This window comes from Paramormyrops kingsleyae, chromosome 22, assembly GCF_048594095.1.
Source record: "Paramormyrops kingsleyae isolate MSU_618 chromosome 22, PKINGS_0.4, whole genome shotgun sequence".
Taxonomy (NCBI): Eukaryota; Metazoa; Chordata; class Actinopteri; order Osteoglossiformes; family Mormyridae; genus Paramormyrops; species Paramormyrops kingsleyae.
In genome coordinates, this window is record NC_132818.1 from 6,325,415 (window position 1) to 6,343,378 (window position 17,964).

General features: G+C 50.1%; 1 protein-coding gene across 1 annotated transcript; it reads left to right on the forward strand.

The window, feature by feature from the left end:
* Positions 1-3,994: 3,994 nt before the first annotated feature.
* Positions 3,995-17,388, forward strand: gprc5ba (G protein-coupled receptor, class C, group 5, member Ba). Its single transcript, XM_023810706.2, has 4 exons — positions 3,995-5,370; positions 15,792-16,811; positions 16,908-17,017; positions 17,316-17,388. The coding sequence occupies exons 2-4, from the start codon at positions 15,794-15,796 to the stop codon at positions 17,358-17,360; spliced, it is 1,173 nt and encodes a 390-aa protein (XP_023666474.2). The 5' UTR covers positions 3,995-5,370; positions 15,792-15,793; the 3' UTR covers positions 17,361-17,388.
* Positions 17,389-17,964: the final 576 nt, after the last annotated feature.

Sequence of the window (17,964 nt, forward strand, 5' to 3'; positions counted from 1 at the left end):
TAATGGAGTCTTGACTGGATGAAGCCCTTTGAACAGACTGTTCTTAAAGATTGAATTGAATAGAATAGAATAGAATAGAATAGAATAGAGGTACTTGATTAATCCCTTTAGATAAAATGGGTTGTGTTTCCATATTCCATCTTTCTCTCTGTAAGAAACACAGACTCACATGTACAACCAGGTCAGAGCACAGGCTCAGCCAATATACAATGGACCTGGAACATTTGGGGTTTAGGGCCTTGTTCTGGAACCCAACATCGATATGATTACTCTATCAGCTACGGGATTTAAACCGACGACCATCCATGTGCGAGCGCAGATCGCTAACCTGCCGAGACATACATCGCTTCTAATGATGACCAGGGGCAATCTAATCTGAACACGTCGACACACTGGGGCAACCGCAGAGCGTTGTCATGGCAACGTGCTTTGAGAGCTTGCTTTGGATGGGTTTCCTGGTTCCCGTTCTGGGTTTCAAGCTCATTTGCGGCAAACATGAGAACCCAGCCCTGGCTCTGGAGCAGAACACTGGCTGTTTCTGAACATCTCCACCTCCAATGCTCTTTGGGATCTTAGTACCTACTGTAGTTAATAAATCATTGCTGGGGGTACTGGGTTTGTATCCCAGGAGAGATAGATGTGTAAAGTGAATACCCGTGTTATGCAAGCTGCTTTATGCAACCCCCCCACGCCCCAACCCAGTTTTTGTTCCCACAGGCCTGCTGTGACTCTCCTCACAGCGGAGAGGGAGCGTGAGAGACCACTGAGGAACAGAAACAAAAAACCTGTCCCGCCACTTTGGATGGGGCTCCTGGAAGGGGCTGCCCGTTGCCATGGCGTTCTCCCAGGAGACCGTCCTGTGCTCCCTGCAATCCCACCGGCTCCTTTTTTATAGGAGACGGAGATTAATCCTCATTGACCTCCTTCCTTCCTGAGACTTGGCACCTCAGTCTTGGCGCTGGCACCTTTATCCACCATTCCCATCCATGGACGACGGCAGCAGCGCTGTAGGTGGGGGGGGGGGGGGGGGTGAGATGGAGGCGACGATGAGGAAAGTGGAGGGAAGCAGCATGTGGGAAATGAGAAAGGGGAGGTGAGAGACGTGGAGTTTGATGATGGGCAGGCGGCAGAGGGAGGGTGGAGTGGAAAGGTGGAACCCATCTTGGTGGAGGTCAGCGTGAAATGAGAGGCACTGCATTTTATCTCGCATGTGCATGTTTCTACTCTTCCACCACAGCTGCCAAACTGCACATCTGGCTGCTCTGGTAATCAGGATAATCCTCCACTCTATAAAGATGGATCCTCAGCTCAGTTTAGCCAAACACCCTCATCTCCAGTCCAGCTGTGGCCGCAGGTGTTTGTGTTTGTGTGTGTTTCTCCACCAGCAGGGCATGGGGCCGGCTAGGGTGCGGACAAAGTCCATTTTTGCCCCGCTGGACAAATGTAGAGAAGCTGGGGTATGACACCCCCCCCACTGGTCATTCCACAGCCGAGGCTCCAGGGCCACACGGTCACATGAGCCGGCCAGCTGCCGCCCGGCGTCACGCGCTGACAGGCACATAGCGGGACGCCTCGGCACGGCCAGGACCCCGACCTGCTCTGGGACCTGCTCCTTGTTTCATGGTGCTGAGGGACGCTGGTGATACATCTACTACGGGGCAATTTTATGGCTTTAACCTTTTGTACACCGATATAAATAAGCAGAAGGGAGTTAAAACGGGAAGCGTCCAGCGCTAAATCTCCCTCATGCCCAAGGAAGCCCACGTCCTTTACAGTATATCCAGCAGGGTGACTCCTTCCTTACTGCATGCTAACAGCAGCCACAGTGCCTGCCTGTACACAGTGGCGATATTAAATACAACCATAGTTCTTTAACTTTGCATTATTGTGGATTCGTCTGGTTGCGTGATACTCCAAAGAAATGCAAAGTAAAGGTCTATCAGTGTTCAGGCTCCTAGCTGGGCCGAAAGACACCATCTGTCTTACGAGGAGAATCTCCACGCTGCCTTGGTCACGTGACACGGCTTCCAAGTAGCCTGTCATGTGACTCATCTGTCATAGTCAATAAAGCGAGCTGCTTATCTGGTGTTAGCTACTGTGCTTCCTCAGTCTTTGTTTAATGGCACGCCCCCCCCCCCCCACCCCAAGGCACATACTCTACCTTACAAAACACAGTCATTACAAAACACAGTCCCCTCCTCCACCCCAGCAACACCCTCTCCTAAATGCCATGCTGCCAATGAAACAGCCTCTCTCAAAGGTCGCGACCTCTCTGAGCTGAGAGTAGGACGGGTGACAGCTGAGGGCGGCTCAGTGGGTCTGTCAAAGGGGGCCAAGGCTGATCTCTTCCCCCCCTAGCGGCTGGTTAATTTCCACTGTAATTAAGCCACTGATTCAGTCCCAGTGAGGGAATCCCCCAGGTTTCCCCGACAGGACATACCGGTGTTGTCTGCGTACACTTCTGTCTGTGCAAGGGTTCATTTTCTGTCCATCCAACACACTGACGGAAAAAAGCCAACATGGAAACAGAAACACACAAGTGTCCTGTGTCGGCACATGAGTCAACGCACGCTGCTGCTCTTACTGTTCGTGCTTCCTGTGCCGCTGGCCTTGCCCCACCTGCATCCTTCAGCTTGACGACTTTCCAACAGGATGGTGACCTAACATCCTCACTGATTTAATAATAGGCAGACTCAGGGGCACCACCTGCAGGGAGGGACATGTCATTGCAAGAGAGGGCACACTTAGGGGAAGACTGTAATGTCCTAAAGCAAACGAGACAGTGACTGAGTCTGCTCGTGCTGAGCTAGCTGGGAGTGCCAGGAGAATTGTGACTGACAGGACGACGATATGGCGGTAATCCACTTACGGGGATTGGGAGAGAAGCTTTCGCTGCGTTAGAGCAGACCAGGCAGGCCCGGAACACTGCAGCGAGGGACCCAGCTCCCTACAAAGGGCAGAGGTGTGGGGAACCTTACATGCTAAACCAAGCATAGCCCCCATCTTTTACACTGGAGCCAGCTCTAGAAATATTTTCCTAAATTGTGCCATGGTATACTCCCAGTACTCATTGTGTCATAGTGTATTCCCAGTACTCATTGTGTCATGGTGTACACCCAGTATTGATTGTGCCATGGTATAGTCCCAGTACTCATTGTGTCATAGTGTATTCCCAGTACTCATTGTATCAAGGTGTACACCCAGTATTGATTGTGTCATGGTATAGTCCCAGTACTCATTGTGTCATGGTGTATTCCCAGTACTCATTGTACCATGGTGTACACCCAGTGTTGATTGTGCTATGGTATAGTCACAGTACTCATTGTGCCATGGTAGACTCCCAGTACTCAGTACATGCAAGATCTTCATCAACACATGACTCCATTTCCAGAAAATAAAAATGACCCAGACTGAAATTTTGAGGCGGTAAAGTGGCTCTGTGAGAGCTTACCAAAGATACTCCAATGAAATCCAACAAAATGCTGAATCAGCGAACATTTGATGTATACAAAAAAGAACAAGGAGGTTAAGTGACCAGAATCAGGAAATTGGATAAGGGTAGGAGAAATAGTTGCATTTGGGTGTTCATTATTAAATTGTGGCCAATTTAATAAAACGCTAATAAATTTACTGCTTCCAGTCCATAACATCCTTGCCATAGTGGAAAATGAATAAACGCAAATAAAATCCCCCAAATGTACCATGGAACCAAAAGAGGATCAGGTTGCCTCCCCCACCCCTAATGGCCACCCCCCTTCATCATTAGACATACGCAGGTGACAGCAGTTCTTGGAGTCAGAGCACAACTAATTCCTCTCTCTGTTACTCTGCAGCACTGAATTTAAGACGGAACAACAACATTCTGGAAAGGTGCAGTTTGGAAGGACAGAGTGTGCGTGGGTATGACAGATCTTACACCTGAAATAAATAAATAAATTTGTCGCATGTCGTTGTCATGAGAGAGGCTGTTGAAACAGTTTTATTCTTATCACCTCTCTCGCATGTTAAGTGACGGTATCAGTATAAAAAGAACAGAAAACCAGGACCATAGAGTGACAACAGCCAGCTGATGAACATGTGGCATGGATCTCAAATCCCGGATAATTATAGCCTCCACTGACGGTGGTCATACGGGGTGCAGCAGGACAGAGGGCCGGTAAAACGCTGTTTCTGTGCTTTTGTCTTCACTGAAAGCACGTGAAAATAGGCGGGGAGGCAATTTTTCATTGTGCCGGGATTGTGATGGGCAATCAGTGGCTTTCGAGCTGACTTGTAAACGCCACAAACTCCGAGTGAAAAAAAAAGCCCTACAACGGTAATCTCAACAACAGACAGGCACACGAAGCGAATGGAATAGGGGGAAAACATTACAGCTGCCATTCACATTCAGATCAGGCTGAGAACCGCTCTGCGCCCGGCGAGCTCTGCGCTTTCATGAGAGCTGAACAGCTGAGGACGCGTGACGAAGAAATCGGAGACAACATAGCCTATCGCTCGTGGTTGCTCTAGTCCATAGCAGAAAGCGAAGGGGGCTGCATCCATTGTGCATTGGCTATTTGGATTATTATTTCCATTATAATCCGCACGGGGGAGGGGGCCGACCAGCGATCTTGAATCGAGGCGCCTTGAATCTCCCCCGCCCCCCCATTCCAGACAATAGATTAGGCAGAGGAGCTGTCCAGTTAGCGGTCAGCCTCCTCAGAAGCTGGGGAGCGGGCAGCATTGACAGCCGCCCCCGGGAAGCTATTTTTGGGGACGGGGGAGGTGGCGACACCAAGGAAGACAGGGCAAAAGAAAGCAGGAGGATCGCAGTCGCATCCGGACGGCTGATGTATTTTCGGTGTCTCCGCAAAGGAATTAAACATTTCTGTTTCGTGCGACATTAACTCACACATTTGATGTTGGACGTGCGCGATCTGGTCAACCGCAACTCAGGAACTGACCGGAAAGAAAACTCGGTCATTTACAAACGGTATGACTTTGGTGCAATCTGCATTAATATATCTACACAGATTTATATTTGATCAGCTAAGAAGGGGATTTTTTTTGCGGACTGAGAGCCTAACAAAGGATTTCCACAGAAGGCAAGACGAACAATAGCTCCCATCGCCCTTAGTAAAGTCCCCTTTCCTGCTCACCAAAGCGGACACGGGTGCGCGTCCAGAGCCGGCTGAGCGGAGCCCCGGGCGGCGGTCAGACCCCGTCATTTACTCAGTGCTGCAATTTGCGTTGGGAAATTTCCTGGGAGCGCGTATGGAAACAGCGACTCAAGCAGGAGCTTTTAAATCCGAAATGTGACTTTTTCCCTTTTCCGCCAGAACCACGCGACAGGTGTATTTTTTGCAATCAAGAAATTGTTTACATCTCAAGGTAGGCTACGTAGATACATAAAGTTGCATGCGTGGATTCTAAATGCCAGTTAAATGTCTGTATTTACGTCAGTTTTCAGCGCTTTGCATTTTATCGCTCATGTGATTTATCCAAACCAGAGTGCTTATTCTAGGATTTGCCGTCACGAAATCTGCGGATATTATGCCTGTCATGATGACTGACAGACGGACAGGGATCGTGCAAATACTGCACCAAAATGCAGCTTTTGCGTTGGCAGGCTGGGCTGCATGCTGTATTCTGGATGCCGTTTCGGGGAGGTTTGAGCCAGAAGTATGTTTACATGTAGTGTTGCCCCGACCTTTGCTTTCCATTGACTAAAGCAAATATCACCGCTGACAGCTGTTCGCTTTTTTAAGTATACCAACAATAATTAGACAATTATTAAACAATTGTAATCGTATACAGAGCTAAGAGAATTTTTTGGTTTATTGGTTTTGCTATATAAAACGATCACAGGTGCTTTCGTGTCGTGCTTTAAGGGCTTTTGATGGAGACGGACACTGGCGAGGTAATCCCCCCCGCTTCGAAATGCGTGCTTCATTTATAGGCAGCTTATTAAACAAAAGTGCTCCTTAACAATGGCGTTGGCCTCTGCTCCAGCATAAACACAGAGGCTTGGGTCCCCCTGCCATAATTCCCCGACGGCAGCTTTGTTTTTGAATGACAGCCTAGTATTAGATTTTCCTAAACGATAATTTAGAAGTCGGAATTTCAAAAAAAGACCTAGTTATACGACAGCAAAACAAATATTTACTTTTAATCTTTACAGTCGCCTGGCCTTCACAGATTTTTTGATGATCTATAATGCCTTTTCTGTCTATTATTTTATCTTTTATTTACAACATATGGTGCACAAAAAACGAATCCTTTAGCCCTCAATAATTTCCATTTCTTCTATAACCACCCAGTGTATTAACTGTGCTGAATTTAGCCTAAAAACACAGTGTTCTTTTTCCATTGAGGAATGCTGTGTTGTTTTTCTCCAGCCACTCAATGGCAGCAGCACGCGTGTTCAGTCTCACACGCATGTGGGAACACACGCATGTCCAGCAGTGTGTCTAGGCCCACAAACGTCTTGTATTCCATTTCCATCAAATGCATATCAGTGATGGTGACTGCTGCCAAATGTAACTGTCAACGTGCTGTGTGGTCTCGTGGTGCACAGTAAGGACTACAGAAAGCACATAAGCTGCACCTTGGGGTGAACCCCCCCTCGCACCACTCCCCCTCGCCGCATCCAGCCATGTTGAGAGGTTAAACGTCCAAGCTGTTAATTGTCAAGTCAATTAGCATATGGTCACACTGCGAGCCAAGGCATATGGTAATGAGTCCTAATTATCAGATGTAAGTATGTCCGCGTTCCCTTGTCGGGAGCTGGATTGTTCATTTTTAGCTTGGGAATGGCTTGTTTGGGTTTTTTCCTCTCGTTTTCGGCCCGTGGCTGTAGGCAGGCACAGACCGGTGCTGTTTGTCACTCAAACCACCATCTTTTCTCTCACCGTGACGGAAAGCAGATAAGGACAGAGCCACGGAGGGGGGTGGGGCGCGTTACAGGGCAGGCTGTCCAGGCCGAGACTCCCTTCTCTTACACAGTTCAGTGTCATGAACATATATCTGGGTGAAGGATTTTGGGAGGAAGGCGTTTTCAGGGTACGTGTGGTACCCATCCAGCTGCAGTGAGAGCAGTGAGATAGGTGATGATCATGTAACAGGGAGCCATCAAAAAAGGGTGGGCTTAAACTTTCTGATGGGGGGGGGGGAGGGATTGTTTTTCCTCTCCCAGTACCCACAGCAAACCCACACCTAGGAAAGAACAGAGGTCTGGTCGAATGAGAGGGTGTATCTTCACTGTGATGCTGGAGTCGATTCAGTGGCTTGTGTAAGTCACATGGTATCATGTGCTTCATGTAAGACTGTCGTGGTTAGTAATGTATACAGTGCGATGTATACGGTGGGCAGCTGTTTGCAGTGCGTGTCTTCCGTGCTCGGTACTCATGGCCACTGGGTCAGGGATGCGTGCTCGTCACTGCAGAAAGCACCCTCCTCGGAACAGCCAATCGTGTTGCTGCAACCCAGCACAGAAAAACCGCAGATGGATTCAAGCAGTTAGGTTACCATTCAGCTAAGTGTTAGAATGGGCAAGACGCCTGATCTGAAGGACTTGGAACATGGTGCGGCTGTCGTGCTGGTTATAGCATCTGAGAAACAGCCACCTTCCTGGGATTCTCACACATTACAGTGTCAAGAGTTTGCCGAGGATGGTATGATGAACCGAAACATCCAGTTAGGGGCTGATCTGTGCACCATGTTAATGACAGATCAGAGGAGAATGGCCAGACTGATTAAAGTTAACAGGAAGCCCACAAGTGCAAAAGCAACAGCTCAGGACAACAGCGGTGTACAGAATGGCTTCTGTGAATGCACAACTGATCTACCATTGATGTAACGCTCTAGCGTCTCTCTGTGTGTACACTGTACACTGTATTGTTGTATAACGCTGTGCGGTCTCTATGTAGCTGTGTACTGTATCAGTGCATAATGCCGTGCTGTCTCTGTGTAGCTGTACACTGTATCGGTGCGTAATGTTGTGCTGTGTCTCTGTGTAGCTGTTCTCTGTATCAGTGCGTAATGGTGTGCTGTCTCTGTGTAGCTGTACACTGTATCAGTGCGTAATGCTGTGCTGTCTCTGTACCTGTACACTATATTAGTGCATAATGCTGTGCTGTCTCTGTGTAGCTGTACACTGTATCAGTGCGTAATGCTGTGCTGTCTCTGTGTGGCTGTACACTGTATCAGTGCATAATGCTGTGCTGTCTCTGTGTAGCTGTACACTGTATCAGTGAGTAATGCTGTGCTGTCTCTGTCTGTAGCTGTACACTGTATCAGTGAGTAATGCTGTGCTGTCTCTGTCTAGCTGTACATTGTATCAGTGCGTAAAGCTGTGCTGTCTCTGCCTGTAGCTGTACACTGTATCAGTGTGTAATGCTGTCCTGTCTCTGCCTGTAGCTGTACACTGTATCAGTGTGTAATGCTGTCCTGTCTCTGCCTGTAGCTGTACACTGTATCAGTGTGTAATGCTGTCCTGTCTCTGTCTGTAGCTGTACACTGTATCAGTGTGTAATGCTGTCCTGTCTCTGTCTGTAGCTGTACATTGTATCAGTGTGTAATGCTGTGCTGTCTCTGCCTGTAGCTTTATACTGTGGAGTAGAGTTGTCGCAATTACTCGATTAAACTCAATTACTCAATTTGAAAAAGCATCGATTAAAATTTGCCTCCTCAAATATGCAGGAAAGTGGCAGGAGGATGATGGATCGTAGCAGATGAGGGTTCAAAGAAAAAGACAGCAAAAGCCTCAGTACTGTGGGAGTCTCACATTAAAAGGGGATGTAAATGCAGTCATTGCAGAACTTAAATACCATGTAAATCGGCACGATTGCAATGCAACAACATCTACAATGAAGACACCCCCAGTAATCCCAGGTTAGCAGGGGCTTATGTCCCGTTCCATTGAGCATGGAAGTTGGAAATTCCGATTTCCTAGTTGGAAATTTCAGACGGAACGCCCTGCGAAGTCGGAATTCAGACAAACCTCTGCAAACCCGACCTCAGAATTCAAGATGTCTGCGCCCCTTATCAGCAGAAGTGAAATCTGTAGTTATATACTGTTTATTAGCACTCATGTCTTATTTGTGGCTCATTAAATCAGTCGTACACACAGTACTGTCCAACTGCTATCTGTGGACATGTTGCTACACTGTTTGTATGCGTAAAATACTGCATAATGCGTTGTTATGAACTGGTATTGCTAACGATGAACCTGGCTAGAACTGGGGCCTGTTTCAGAAAGCAGGATTTCTTGCTTAGCCGGATAACTTGTCAGATGTAAGGTAGTCTGGGCTAAATGTCAGTGAATGAAAATAAAGGCAATTTAAGCTGGGTACCTTAAATCTCACAAGTGAATTGGGTCAGCAACAGATCCTGCTTTTTAAAACAGGGCCCTGTTGTTGTGAAATGGTTTTTCGACGTGTTATACAGGAACGTATTTAAATAAAGGAAACATCCAGCGGATGATTTCCCAGGCTTTTAGCTCACCCCCACCCGGGCAGTCCGACACCCCCACAGGTTAGCCATAGATAGACAATCTGCCCTTTTAGTCTCTCAAAATTGACACAAATTAAAAAAGCAGAAAGTGCTGCCAACAAATCACTTGCTTTTGCTCAATATCGTCCCCGTGGAATCTAAAATATGTCCATCCAGCAGAAGGTGACCGGTTCCTGTGCGCTTTTCTCCTCCTCGGTCATCTTGTTAAATTTCTCATAAACTCGCCACACTGTCTGTGATTGAGTCCAACAGCAAGGACAGAAATCATTATGACTGGCTTGGAGAGCCCACGCGACAGCAGTGGTGGTAAATTTTAAACTGATTTTCTTTAACATGTACTAGATAATCTTGAAAAGGTGTTTCCTATGACAGAGTAAAAACGCTTTGACTTATTGCCTTGACCCAACTGACAAGTACGTTTTTTCTAATCTGAAAATTGCATGTGCATTACTTTCGCGAGCCCCCCGTAGTACTGAGTGGACAGGAGATATAGGTGAGATATAGGTGAGATATAGGTGAGATATAGGTCCGATATAGGTGAGATATACAGTAGGTGAGATATAGGTGAGATATACAGTAGGTGAGATATAGGTGAATCAGTGAGTGTGCATCCTGCTATGTTTGCATCCCGTCCTCACGGCAGTCGCTACTGTATATATATGTAACGGGTGGGCGATCGATATGGTCAAAATGTCTATGATATTGATCATGATTTTTTGTTTTGAACCAATTCTTCCTCATCAGCCTTGCTGCACACTGTTTATTCAGTTTACAGACCGTGTGTAGTTTACTATGTGACACGAGTGCAATATTTTTAGCTGTCCCATGGCACGTAAACTTTGTTTTAAGTTAGCTGACTGGTTAGAAAAGATCAGTTAAGGTTTAAGTTTAAGTGAGATATACAGACAGAGAAATTGCTTTGTTTCACATCGGTTTATTTTTGTTGTAGTGCTGTTGTAGACATGAGGTGATGCTTGCTTTCCGGTATGTCCTGCCGTTACAATAATAGTGTTAAGTAGTGCATTTGTAACTGAGCATTTATTGAAAACTCTCTGCCGAGAGTTACCTCATAACCCATGTCAGGAAGGAGACTTTGAGCACATAATAAGGATGAAGAATCGTGGCGGGGGGGGGTGAGCAGCAGTGCTTCTTAGCACACTCCTTTGCTTGGGGGTGGGGTGGTGGCTATTGGAGTGGAGGCCCACAGAGTCGATGGGGGGGGGGGGGGGAGAGAGAGACAAACAAGATGTTTAAATATGAATGCAAAAGAGACAGAAAGGGGCCTGGGAGAAAGTCTCCAGGAATTTAGTGTCTCCCTCCTCCGGGGTGAGTGAGAAGGCAGGATTAAACAGAGCCTCCTTAGTCCTGCCACCCCCAATCAGCCACAAGGGGGGCGGGGTGGGGGGGGGGGGTCCATCACAATGCAGCCAAACCCTCATCCCAAATTTCCAAATTAATAACCAGCAATGTCGGGATGTATTGCACCTAAACAGTGGCATCATACAAGGGTTTCCTAAAATGGCATTAACCACCATCACAAACATGGATGAATGCATTCCTGTCTGCATCATTACGCCGCCTTGCTCCTGCAGCACATTCATGAGTGCTGGAGCAGACAGGTGGGTAGACGGCTCCTGGCAAGAGCTTTTCTGCCTTTGTGAGTGTGAAAAGCACAGCACGCATGAAGAGCACAGCAGACACGAAAGGCACAGCGCACGTGAAAAACACAGCAGGCGCAGCGTGCATAATGCACAGCCTGCGTGAAATCTACAGAGCAAAACGCACAGGATGTGCAAAAAACACAGTGTGCAAAACACAGCACGCACAAAAAGCACAGTACACATGAAAAGCAGTGTGTGTGAAAAGCACAGCACGCGAGCAAAGCACATAGCACGAAATGCACAGCGTGCGTGAAAAGCACAGTGCATGAGGAAAGTGCACAGCACACAAAATGCACCGCGCACACAAAACACACAGCACAGGTGAAAAGCACAGTGTGCGAACAGCACAGAGCGTGGAGCATGCAAAATGCACAGCACACATGAAAAGCACCGCATGCGCAAAAGGAACAGTGCACAAAAAGCACAGCATGCGAGAAAAGTACAGCATGCGGAAAAAAAGCACAAACCATGCAAAACGCACAACATGTGCAAAATGCACAGGGTGTAAAAAAAGCACAGCACATGTAAGCGCATCAGTTTCCAAGCATGCTCGTTACATTAGCGCGTTGTTGACACAGTGGAGGGTAAAACGCACCCCTAAAACGACTGCCCACGGTACGCTCCCTGTATGAGGTGACCTCGCAACCCTCTTCTCTCCCAAATCCCCCATTTTCCTCCATTCCTCCCCCAGCCTTTTGTTCCACACCCCCACTCTTGTGAAAAAGTCTGCCATCATTAAGCGGGGAACATGGCCCTCCTCCAGGCTGCGCCCATCTCCTCTCCGCCCGGCTCCTCGCTGGAAGCTGTTTGCTCTTTGAAAGTGCTCTCCACGTCACACGTAGGTGTTACTGTTTGCCAAACCAGTATCGTGCAATTTCCCAGATGGAAACTGGCAGTTCGAAACAGCCTTTCATATATAGAAACTCCAAAGTAATCTAAGCATTTGAATAATATTTGGAACAGCGGTATTAAATGCAATATCAATAGTCTTGTTGCTTCAATACATTAAAGCTTAATTACTTGCTACCTCCATTCATCCATCTTCCAAATGCTTATCCTGATCAAGCTCGTGTGCTAGTCCAGACCAGGCACAGCACAAAGCAGTGGGCTACTCTGGACAGATTTTCGGGGACAAATACTCACGCACATACACAATCATGTACTATGAACAATTTATAGTTGTTAATTAGTGTAACTGCATGTCTCTGGGAGGAAGCCAGAGTGGGAAAATACTGAAGGCTGTAAATTGTTTAAAAACTGTTAATGAAATCATTGCTTTATTATCTATATGGATGTATCGCATAATATCAATGCTGGCCGCTCTCGGGAGATTTAGATGCCCCCAGCGCAGACGGTCATTTGGAGTAGTGCCATCGCTCTGGCCAGATGATGATGCTTCCATTCTTGACTCTCCTCTTGACCTCTGGAATTCTGGGACACCAGGAGCTCCCTGCAGAGCATCACCTGAAATAATAAGTATTTCATAATCTTAACTTAGCCCCTGTAGTATACAATGGGCAGCAGGAGGGGCCAGCTCTACATACTCCTGAGTTGGGGGGTCGTGACCAGCTGTACATACTCCTGGGTTGGGGGGTGGTGACCAGCTCTACATACTCCTGGGTTGGGGGGTGGTGACCAGGTCTACATACTCCTGGGTTGGGGGGTGGTGACCAGAACTACATACTCCTGGGTTGGGGGGTGGTGACCAGCTGTACATACTCCTGGGTTGGGGGTGGTGACCAGCGCTACATACTCCTGGGTTGGGGGGTGGTGACCAGCTCTACATACTCCTGGTTTGGGGGGTGGTGACCAGCTCTACATACTCCTGGGTTGGGGGGTGGTGACCAGCTGTACATACTCCTGGTTGGGGGGTGGTGACCAGCTCTACATACTCCTGGGTTGGGGGATGGTGACCAGCGCTACATACTCCTGGGTTGGGGGGTGGTGACCAGCTCTACATACTCCTGGGTTGGGGGGTGGTGACCAGGTCTACATACTCCTGGGTTGGGTGGTGGTGACCAGAACTACATACTCCTGGGTTGGGGGGTGGTAACCAGCTGTACATACTCCTGGGTTGGGGGTGGTGACCAGCGCTACATACTCCTGGGTTGGGGGGTGGTGACCAGCTCTACATACTCCTGGTTTGGGGGGTGGTGACCAGCTCTACATACTCCTGGGTTGGGGGGTGGTGACCAGCTGTACATACTCCTGGTTGGGGGGTGGTGACCAGCTCTACATACTCCTGGGTTGGGGGATGGTGACCAGCGCTACATACTCCTGGGTTGGGGGGTGGTGACCAGCTCTACATACTCCTGGGTTGGGGGGTGGTGACCAGCTGTACATACTCCTGGTTGGGGGGTGGTGACCAGCTCTACATACTCCTGGGTTGGGGGGTGGTGACCAGCGCTACATACTCCTGGGTTGGGGGGTGGTGACCAGCTCTACATACTCCTGGGTTGGGGGGTGGTGACCAGCACTACATACTCCTGGGTTGGGGGGTGGTGACCAGCGCTACATACTCCTGGGTTGGGGGATGGTGACCAGCTGTACATACTTCTGGGGTGGGGGGTTGTGACCAGCGCTACATACTCCTGGGTTGGGGGGTGGTGAACAGCTCTACATACTCCTGGGTTGGGGGGTGGTGACCAGCTCTACATACTCCTGGGTTGGGGGGTGGTGACCAGCTCTACATACTCCTGGGTTGGGGGGTGGTGACCAGCTGTACATACTCCTGGTTGGGGGGTGGTGACCAGCTCTACATACTCCTGGGTTGGGGGGTGGTGACCAGCGCTACATACTCCTGGGTTGGGGGGTGGTGACCAGCTCTACATACTCCTGGGTTGGGGGGTGGTGACCAGCTCTACATACTCCTGGGTTGGGGGGTGGTGACCAGCGCTACATACTCCTGGGTTGGGGGATGGTGACCAGCTGTACATACTTCTGGGGTGGGGGGTGGTGACCAGCCCTACATACTCCTGGGTTGGGGGGTGGTGACCAGCTGTACATACTTCTGGGTTGGGGGGTGGTGACCAGCTCTACATACTCCTGGGTTGGGGGGTGGTGACCAGCCCTACATACTCCTGGGTTGGGGGGTGGTGACCAGCTGTACATACTCCTGGTTGGGGGGTGGTGACCAGCTCTACATACTCCTGGGTTCGGGGATGGTGACCAGCTCTACATACTCCTGGGTTCGGGGATGGTGACCAGCTGTACATACTCCTGGTTGGGGGGTGGTGACCAGCTGTACATACTCCTGGTTGGGGGGTGGTGACCAGCTCTACATACTCCTGGGTTGGGGGTGGCATCCAGGTCTACATACTCCTGGGTTCGGGGATGGTGACCAGCTGTACATACTCCTGGGTTGGGGGATGGTGACCAGCTGTACATACTCCTGGGTTGGGGGTGGCATCCAGGTCTACATACTGCTGGGTTGGGGGGTGGTGACCAGCTCTACATACTCCTGGGTTCGGGGATGGTGACCAGCGCTACATACTCCTGGGTTGGGGGTGGCATCCAGGTCTACATACTGCTGGGTTGGGGGGTGGTGACCAGCTGTACATACTCCTGGTTGGGGGTGGCATCCAGGTCTACATACTGCTGGGTTGGGGGGTGGTGACCAGCTGTACATACTCCTGGTTGGGGGTGGCATCCAGGTCTACATACTGCTGGGTTGGGGGGTGGTGACCAGCTGTACATACTCCTGGTTGGGGGTGGCATCCAGGTCTACATACTGCTGGGTTGGGGGGTGGTGACCAGCTGTACATACTCCTGGTTGGGGGTGGCATCCAGGTCTACATACTGCTGGGTTGGGGGGTGGTGACCAGCTGTACATACTCCTGGGTTGGGGGATGGTGACCAGCTGTACATACTCCTGGTTGGGGGTGGCATCCAGGTCTACATACTGCTGGGTTGGGGGGCAGTGCCCAGCTCTACGTACACCTGGGTTGGGGGCGAGGTCTCAGCTAGGGCTTCACTGAGACCTTGGGGCCAAGGACTAATAGAGTGAGTTGTGTTTTCACACAACCCCCCCCCCCCCCATAGCTCCTAGTGTGTATAAAGCGGCCGAGATCCAAGGCCAGTCACTAGTAAGGACTTTAAGGGTCTTTGCTGACTGCTCATAGTGATGCCGTATCATTCCTTCATTATTCCTTCTCTTGCTACTCTGTCCTTAGATGCCCTAATCGCCTTATTAAAGATTTACAGGAAAAGGATGTATTTACCCATGGCCAGGATACGGTATTCCAACGAATATGCCAGTTTGCCTCTAACAAATCTGACTGGCTGCTTTCTTTGTCCAAAACGTTAAACAGATTACTCAGCATCTTCTACATTCCTGACTAAGCTGAGGATTTACCTTTGTTTCAGTTGCTTTGGTGTGTTATTCAGCATATGCACATATGTCATATCATGCCCATGTAGCTTATTATCTTAGTACAGTGGTGCGTTCTGCCTTTTAACAAGGTGCCCACAGTCTTACAGACTCTCAGTCTGTTCCTCAGACTTTGGGTCGGTCCATTTGTGACCTGAGATGCGTCCTGCACAACAGTACAGTTTTTAATGGACTAAAGCCTCTTCCACCCAAAAATTGATTCTATTCTCTCTCTCTCTCCCTCCTCTCGCTTCCTCTCTCCCTGCCAGTGATGGCATTCCCTTCCATGATCTTCAGCCTCCTCCTCCTCTCCCTTGTGGGCGGTGGCTTCTCAGAAGATGAGGCTTCGCCTCGTGGCTGCGGCTCCTTCCTGAAGAGGCCCTTCACCGCGCTGTGCGACCTGGACGCGGTGTGGGGCGTGGCGGCGGAGGCGGCGGCGGGCGGGGCGGCCCTGGCCTCGCTCGTCATGGTCCTGGTGCTGCTGTGCCGCCTGCGGCGAATCGCAGAACCTGAGAAGCGCAGCGGGGTGGCGCCGCTGCTCCTGCTGCTGGCCGCCATCGTCGGGCTCTGCGCCCTCAGCTTTGCGTACCTCATCGAGCTAGATGAGCGCCTCTGTATCATCCGGCGCTCCCTCTGGGGGGCGCTGTTCGCCATGTGCTTTGCCTGCCTGGTGACCCAGGGTGTACGGCTGCGCCGGTTGGTGCGCGGCGCCCGCAGTCCCGGCGGCTGTGCCCTGGCGGGGCTGGCGGTGGGCTTGGCCACGGTGCAGGGTATCATCGCCGCAGAGTGGATCCTGTTGACGGTGGTGCGTCAGGGCCAGCAGGCCTGTCAGTATCAGCCGCTGGACTTCGCCTTGGCCTGCACCTATGTGCTGGTCCTGCTCGTCGCGTCCCTGGTGGCTGCAGCCTGCGGCCTGTGCGGGGAGCAGTCACAGTGGAAATGCAACGCTGCATGGCTGCTCGCCACCTGCATCGCCTCCGTGCTGCTGTGGGCCGCCTGGCTGATCTTCTATCTCTACGGCAACGTGGCTCTCGGCCTGTCCTCCACCTGGGACGACCCGGCTCAGGCAGTGGTGCTGGTGGCGCAGGCCTGGCTGCTGCTGCTGCTCCACGCCGTCCCCGAGGCCCACGCCTGCCTGCGTCCCGCCCCGCAGCCTTCGGGTCCCGATTACTTTGACACCTCGCAGGCTCCACCCCGCCTGAGGGAGGCCAGCTTCGATGAGGACATTCCCCTGTCCCACCGGCAGTTTGGGGAGAACCAGGGCTTCTCGTTTGAAGACAGTAACACAGGTACGACGCTTTAATTTGACCACTTTGACCTCTTGTGTTAGTGTGTGTTTGAGAGGGAGCACAGCCCTCACGATATCCTGCCGCCCCCACATGTAGCTCGTTCCGGAAGTCAGCGGAACGGCAACACAGGAACAAGGCCCAGCGCCCCCTTCCGCAGCAACGTCTACCAGCCCACTGAGATGACCATGATCCTAAATGGTGGTGCGGTGAGTACAGCTCCTCCTTCAGCAGCTCACACACACACACACACACGCTGAAGTGACCCCAACACTGAACTGAAAATACGGGTTTGATCTACAGGCCTTTCCTTGTTACTTGCTACTCACCTGCCCCGAGCCTAAACACCATGACTGCAGATCCCATCAGAACCGGGTTGCACCCCCATCAGTGTAAATCACATCACGCTGTGCACATCTGTAACCCCACTAACATCCCAATCGAAAATTTCAAGTGTCACCAGCGAACTGCTCATGCTGTCACTAAATACCCATCTCTCTCCCGTAGGTGCCGTCCGCACCCCCAACCTATACGGGCCGGCAGCTTTGGTGAGCGCTGGCATGGGGGGGGGGGGGGGGGGCGGGGGCAGGAGACTAGAGGTCTGTCTCCAGGATTCTGCGTTTCAGCTAAAGGACATTTGCGTCTGTCATTTTCTGCTGTTGTTGTTGTTTTCTGAGGCTTCGATACCAACCGACACTCCTGCTCATGGAGAAATCCAGGAGTGGCAGAGAGCCCCTCTGTGACATTAAGTAATGGACAGACTGCGGCGGCCCACTGGGGGAAGGACAGGAAGGAATTTGCACCTATAAATATATATATTAGTTGTTTAAAATATATATGATCAGCTGTGGAACCGGTGTGTTTTTTTTTTTTAGCTAAAGGATTAAACAAACTTTTAATTGTTATTCCTCATACCATACATGAGATTCTCTAATATCGATTTGTATTTTATATCATGTAATATGATTTACTAAAGCTTTAATTTTATTTAGTATTATAACAATATAGATCCAGAACTACAAAGAGCGGCATCCGTGCAGGAGTGTGACAGTATGATCCCCCTGCGACTGGCAGGACTCTGATGTGCGTCAGTGTGTGTTTGACATGCTGACTTTGGACTTTATAACTCCAGTTTCAGATGCTTTCCTCAGAGGTC